The 7,446-nt window shown below is 36.0% G+C and overlaps 1 protein-coding gene and 1 pseudogene across 1 annotated transcript in view; one reads left to right on the top strand and one right to left on the bottom strand.

Moving 5' to 3' along the window:
• The first annotated feature begins 205 nt into the window (after positions 1–205).
• Positions 206–324, top strand: LOC112479630 (annotated as a pseudogene).
• Positions 325–1,416: 1,092 nt separating this feature from the next.
• Positions 1,417–7,446, bottom strand: part of LOC102877736 (zinc finger protein 709-like) — a 16,563-nt gene continuing 10,533 nt past the window's right edge. Inside the window, exons 2-4 of the mRNA XM_015589236.2 lie at positions 3,640–3,766; positions 3,361–3,433; positions 1,417–2,960 (exon numbers count right to left, since the gene is read on the bottom strand). Coding sequence (XP_015444722.1) covers positions 1,802–2,960; positions 3,361–3,433; positions 3,640–3,766 — 1,359 coding nt within the window. The 3' untranslated portion in view covers positions 1,417–1,801. The remainder of the gene's footprint in view (positions 2,961–3,360; positions 3,434–3,639; positions 3,767–7,446) is intronic.

Here is a 7,446-nt window from a genome sequence, read left to right as displayed (position 1 = left end):
ACTAACTGCTGGGCTCATCATCACATGCAATGACTATTTTGTAGTACCCATGAAGCAGAAGAGAAAGAACCAGGCGGCACTGAGCAATTCCTCTTGCACTGATACGATTTCTCCCAATGGGTTGCTTAAGCAGTCTCTGCCCCATAGCTTCTCTCTGTATAAGGATTTCATGAACATATTGGGACCCTTAAAAAATGTAAATATAGTCTATGGTCATGCCACCTTGAATGTGCCCGATCTCGTCTGATCTCAGAAGCTAAGCAAGGTCAGGCCTGGTTAGTACTTGGATGGGAGACCACTTAGGAATACCAGGTGCTACAGGTGTTTAAAAAAAACGTAAAAATAAAATCCCACCCTTATTTGACAAGAGAAAGAAAAGCCAATTAAAGCCAGCTAAGCTTTTGATTTTTATATTGTTTGCATCTTCTTGTTCTCAATAAACAAAGTTCTTTATATATATAATATATATATACATACACATGCACATATATACATACATACATATACATATATGTATGTATATAATATTTTGCAGTATCCACTAAAGTTGTACATATACTTGATACAGCAAATATATATACATATGTACATGTATATATATGTATATATATGAGTCTATAATATGTGCATGTAAATATATATGTGTGCGTGTGTGTGTGTGTGTGTGTGTATATATACATACATATGGCAAATATTTCTTGACAAGAAACTAGAAGGCTCTTCAGGGCAATGAAAAGGCAGTTTTCTGTGATGAAAGATTAAATATGTATAATGGGTAAGGCATATTCAATACTTGCCACAGAAGGCCAGTAGAAAAAAATGAACAAATACCAAAGTACATTTTTCAATGTTCTTTTCCTCACAGAACAATTACAAAATTACAGAAAAATTAAACCTACTTGCATATTATAGTAAAACACTTCCATTCACCCATGGATCTAACAGACTTCAAAACAGAAACACAAAATGTTTATTAACTGACTAAAAGGGGAAAAATTACTTATTAAACTTAGAAAGTTTTGCTTAAAGAGTACCTACAGAATTATATCACCTGTTTCCTTGCAAAAGTAGAACTCCATACTACAGAGAATCACTTTAAGAATAAGTCAGTGATAATGACCATATATGTATACTTTTGTATCATTTCTTTCATGTTGTGAATTTTGAGGAGTATGTAAATTAAGTTGCACCAGGCTTATATGTATTACTTACATTAATAGATTTGCTTCCAGTGCAGTTTTCAAGCTGCTTTAAAAGTATGTTAAAATTTCTTCATTTAACATTCATTAAGTATGTTAAATGTCTTCATTTCAGTCATATGGTATCTGTCCAGTGTAAATTCTCACATGGTTTTGTAGGGATGTGAGGCAAAATGAAAGTGTTACTATATCACTTACATTCAATAGAATTCTCCCCACTTTGAGTTTTTTCATGGCTTTCCAAGGAAATGAGACAACTGGTCTTTTTCCGTGTTCTTTACATTAATATGGTATATCTCCAGTGTGCAGCCTTACTTGTCCACAAAAGCTCTCCCATATCCCTTATATTCATAAAGTTTCTCTTAGGTGTGATGAGTTCTTTCATGATTTTGTAAAGGACTGGGATGACTGAAGGCTTTTCTACAATTTTTAAATTGATAGGGCTACTCTTCAGGGTGAGTTCTTCCATTCTTCATAATAAACTGGGAGAAATGAATTCTTTCTAACATTCCTTACATTTTTAGGGTCCATCTCCAATCTGGATTATCATGTGTGATCAAACACCTTGAGAGATAAATGAAGGCTTTCCTACATTCCTTACATTAACAGGATTTATCTTCAAAATGACTTCTCTCATGTTTACGACAACTACTTGAGAAACTGAAGGCTTTACCACATTTTATACATTTGTAGGGCTTTTCTCCACTATGTGTTCTTTCATGCATTCGAGAGTACCTGGGACAACTAAAAGCTTTGCCACACTGCTTACATTGATATGGTTTCTCTACACCATGAGTTTTTTTATGAATTCGGAAGTAATTGGAACAACTGAAAGATTTCCCACAGTGCTTACATTCATAGGGTTTCTCCCCAGTATGAGTTCTTTTATGATTTCGAAGGGAAAAGATATAATGGAAAGCTTTACCGCATTCCTTACATTCATGAGGCTTCTTTCTATTGTGAGTTTTTTTATGTTTTCCAAGATATCTGGGAGAACTGAAAGCTTTACCACATTCCTTACATTCATAGGGCTTTTTTCCACTGTGTAGCAATTCATGATTTCGAAAGTTTTTGGGACACCTGAAATCTTTCCCACACACCTTACATTTATAAGGTCCATCTCTAGTGTGCTTGATCATGTGTCTTTGAAATCTGCTGAGAGAACTCAAGGCTTTCCCACATTTCTTACACTCATAGTGTTTCTCTCTAGTGTGAGTTCTTGCATGTCTACGTAAGTGACTTAAACAACTGAACACTTTACCACATTTTGTACATTCATGAGACTTCTTTCCAATATGAATACTTTTATGTTTTCCGAGGGACCAGGAAGAACTGAAAGCTTTGCCACATTCCTCACATTCATAGGATATACCTCCATTATGCTTTCTCTCATGTCTACATAAGTTACTTATATAACGAAAGACTTTACCACATGTTGGACATTCATAGGGCTTTTCTCCACTGTGTTTCCTTTCATGTATTCGAACATATTGGCGATACTTGAAAGCTTTCCCACATTCCTTACATTTATAAAACTTCTCTTCATATTCCTGATACTCGTATTGTTTGGGTCCAGTGTGAGATCTCATGGGGCTATTAAAGGATGAATGATGCATGAAGACTTGTCCACACAACCTGGATTTACGTAGTTTTATTCCAGTAGGAGCTGCTTTCTTCTGATTATGATTTGGAATCTGGCTGGAGGTTTCTCTACACTGACTACCTTCTTTACTTTTACCCAGTCTCTCTATTGTGTGACTGCTGTAAAAATCAGAAGCATAACATTAATGTTTTGTTTATTAATGATTTTATATTAATGTATGATTGACATTTTTACCATTTTTTAAGGCAAGTGTAGGGTTTGTGCACATTCTGGTTGTTCAAAAGTGAGTATACTAAAAACTCTGCAAGAGAGCTAGGTCATAGCTATTATGAAAACAGTAATATTCATGAATAGTGATTCTGTTATACTGTTTCCAAGTATACTATTTTTCATATACTAAACATCTAGGTCACATTTGAGAAAAATATTTTGATGAACATATTCTAGGAATCAATAAATTTGAAGCTGGACCGATGTTTGGTTTGCCTGTTTTTAAAATTCAATGACATATTAAGATTCTCTTGTGGGACATTGCTTTCTCATGTGAGTGTGACTCACCTAAGATTTGTCCCATGATTTTTGTGCTGATCGTCATTGTCATGGTCTTCCCATTTTTCTTCTAAAATACATGCTAGAAAAAAAAAAGCATTATAAATTATAAAAAGTATAGAAAATCATTAGATTTTGGGTCCACGATGAGCTGTGATCAAGCCCGATTTCATTACCAGTGTATTCCCTTTCTACATTTCACTTCTTGCTTGAAACAGCATTGATAAGCAAGCAACACTAGTTTATTGATTGACTAAATAAGTAAGTTAAGAATGTTGTCATCCCTACCTATTGATGCCAGGTTCCTGAAGGTTTCCTGCATCACATCTCTGTAGAGTTTCTTCTGGGTCCGATCCAGGAAAGCCCACTCCTCCAGGGTAAACTTCACATTAACATCGTCTAAGGCCACTGAGTCCTAAAACATCCCACATATGTATACAAGAGGATGGGTGAGACAGATAGCACTGGGGATCCATACTTAATTCATAAGAAGATCACACATGACTCTGAGGTTCTCAATATTTATTCTATGACTTGGTCATCAGACTATTACTTATTGGCCAGTCACTTCCTCATGAATGTAACAACATCATTAACACACGGAATTTATTGCTACATTTTTATTGTGATCAAGTCTTCATTGCTCTTTAATGTCAGGGTACAGAGCACCTTGGAAATGAAAAGAAATATTTCTATATTAAGCACATCAATTCCCTGTGAGAAAACTCTCATCTCCTTTAATACCACCATATGATGCAGCACTCCATGAACCACACCATCATATCTGCATAGAGTTTTAATGAATAAGAACAAAGTGAAGACATGGAAGCTTTTTCTTCTCCTCTCATCACCAAACATGAGGCCAGGAGGTCTATGGAAATTCAGTTTGTAACAACACGTAGCTGACCATATTGTCCTGAAGTACTCCGGGCCATTAGAAGTAGTCAGATCCAGCTGGCTGACTGCAAATACTCTTGTGGAGGAGTAGTAATTATAATTTGTTTATATAATATTTATCACAGACTCAGTTTGATCTTCCTTTTTCTGTCTCATTTCATGGAGCTAGGAAGTTAATCAGAGTTAGAGCTCAGGCATGACAACTTAGATCTCTGCAAAATTCCTATATGCATGACCCTCAGGGTTACTTCATACCAATTTTAGGACATATAGACACATATACTAAAATGATAAAATCACAAAAAAAGTCTTTCTGGAAGAATTGTAACATTGTGACCTGGGTCTCGATGACTCTGAGGAATAGCTTAAGATTAGCATTTGTGAGGGCCTTCATTGAAATTCACAGTATTTTCATGTTGAATTTGCAAATGATTACAAAATATATAGAGTTCAACAGTGCTTTCCTCTGAAAACTAAAATGTCCTCTTTTTCAAATTTTGGCAGCAAGTGATGCTACTCTAGTTAGTGGCTCTCCTCCCAACTTCTCTCATTTCTGAGGTCCCATGTGAAGTAAAGCAGCATGACAGCCCATCCCAGACATAGGACTCCCTCAGCAGCACAATTCCCCTAAATGCTGGTCCCAGAAAGAGGTCAATAACCCAATGATGTCTATGTGTAGAGAACAGAGAAAAGGTTCCAACTCACCAATTCTGATGCAAAATTGACCTATTCATTAAAGCAACAACAAAATAGGAACATCTCTCTTGTTCTAGGTAGCAAAGGAGTAAGATAAGCTGCTTGGTTTAGCCCTAATTAAGCTTTTTCCGTAAAGCATCTGTAGTGCTTTGTTCATAATGAAGTCCCACTTCCTAGCGTGTAAAAGCGAGTGAGCATAAGCAGACCCGAGATTGCTTATCCTTAGAAAAGCTTGCTCACAAAGTTCATTTTGCTGGTATCTAGGAACTGGGATTTGCGGAGTGGCCCCCCCTGCCACCAACTTAACATGTAGAAGTGCCTCAGTGCACCTAAAAGATTTATGCAACAATATGGCATAAAGTAAATTCCTGTTTTTCTTTTCAGATGCTATAATTTTGTTACATGTTTGGCAGATCGTGTCTATGTGATCAGTCCCCCAAAACACCCTGGGGACTGAGTCTCTGCTGAGTTCCCCTGGTAAGCAATAGTTCACACATGTACTTGCAACTTCTTACTTGGAGAATGAAGCTCATCCCATGTGGTTACACTGAGACACAACATCTGGAAGCTTGCTCCTGGTTTTCTCCAGGCCAAATTTAATTCAATACTAAACAAGAATACAGGCTACTTAATGATTTTTATGAAAAAAAATTTTTTATTGGATGTCAAAATCGAATGAAATAAGTGAAAGGATGGTATATGTTCTTAGAAAGAATTCAGTGTCACCTAGATGTCACCTCTCCCAAATAATATCTCTACAAAATCTCATAAATCTCCCAAACAGATTCTTTCAGAGTCAACAAAAACTATTCCTCCAAACCTGATAGGAAGAACAAATGTCCAAAGGTGGACAAAGTCATATAAAGAACAAAGTGACAGCCTACTTAACATACATCATGGATTTTTAAGCTATTGGTATAGTATCAGCAGAGAGAAAAACAAACCAAGAGAAAGAAAAAGTCTTTCATGGGCCAGCATTTAATATGGAAAGCTGGTCATGGACACAGCAGGCATTGTAGAGCAGTGGCAAATATGAACATTTTAATACATGGAGCAGGTACAAACTGTTACCTAACTGGAAAAATGCATTATATTCCCTCTATTCCATGGACAATAGCCAATTTGTTGTAGATTTAAATGTAAAAGATAAAAGTAGGCCACTTTTAGAAGTCACAAATAACTGATTATTGACACAAGAATAGGTAACTGTAAGAAAAGAGTAAGCTGGAATCTAAAGAACAGAATAAACAAACAAACAAAACAGAAACAGGCTCATAAGATAGGGAACAACCTGATGGCTGCCAGATTGTGGGGCGAGGGCAGAGGGTGGGAGGCCGGGGTGAAAAAGGTGAAGGGATTAAGAAGTATAACTTGGCAGTCAAAACAGTCACAGTCATGGGAATGTGAATTACAGCACAGGGAATACAGTCAATAATATCGTAGTAACTATGTATAGTTCCCGGTGGATAGTAGACTAATCGGGGGACCACTTCGTAAAATACATAAATGTCTAAACATTATGCTATACACCTGAAAGTAATATAAGTAATATTGAATGTCAACTCTAATTGAAAAAAAAAAAAATGGTCTAACAAAAAGTAAGCGATCAAGCTTGAGACTGATAAATTTAAATATATTAAATTTAAGGTAGTTTAAAAATAAAAAGGGGGAAGAAAAATATATGCAATACATGCAATATAAAAGGGTGAGTCTTCAGAGTAAAAATGAACAGACACATAATTAAAAAGGGGAAAAGCAAAACATTTAACAGAAGATGAAAGATCATATATGAAAAGTTGAGAGAATAATAAATGGTCCAGTAGATTCCATTTCACAGTGATTAGAACAAAAATGAATCAATTTAATAATTCTCTCCCCCCAAAAAATAATCCCAAGTGTTGAAGACAACAGTGAAAAAATCAATAAATCAGGCACAAATGGAGTGGTCAAGTGATACACTCCATTGCTATTACCTATAAATGTGAACTTGATCACTAGCTATATCCCAGAAAGATTTTATTGTATGTTTGCACTTGGAAACTCATACAAGAGTGGCATGGACTAAGATTAAAAAGATCTGGTGTAAAAAGATATTGAATTAAAATGTACATCTGAAACTTATGTGATGTTATTAACCAATGTTACCTCAATTATTTTTTTTAAGTGCATAAAGTGCAGAATGAATACATAACTGATCTTTAAAAAATCTGAAAGATTTATCCATAGAACGATATAAAAATAATGCAAAGAGAATAGGGAGAAAAAAAGTGGCATAGATGATAGAGGCTCTGTTCATCCTCTTGTGGCCAAATCAAAGTTGTGACATAAACAAGGAGCAAACAGCAAGGAAAATCGCCTGAGATCTAGATGAACAAGCTCTACAAGTAGGGAGAGAAATAAGAAATTACCCTGCAACGGGCGGAGGTAAGACAGGGCGAGGATGCGAAGCTGCTCTGTTCGGAGTGGCTGAGTGGGGGCGGGGTTACAGCAGGCGCAGTGTGC

The sequence above is a fragment of the Pteropus alecto genome, unplaced genomic scaffold, assembly GCF_000325575.1.
Source record: "Pteropus alecto unplaced genomic scaffold, ASM32557v1 scaffold304, whole genome shotgun sequence".
Lineage (NCBI taxonomy): Eukaryota > Metazoa > Chordata > Mammalia > Chiroptera > Pteropodidae > Pteropus > Pteropus alecto.
Note: the sequence above shows the minus strand (reverse complement) of the source record. Positions and strands in the feature narration are given on the sequence as shown.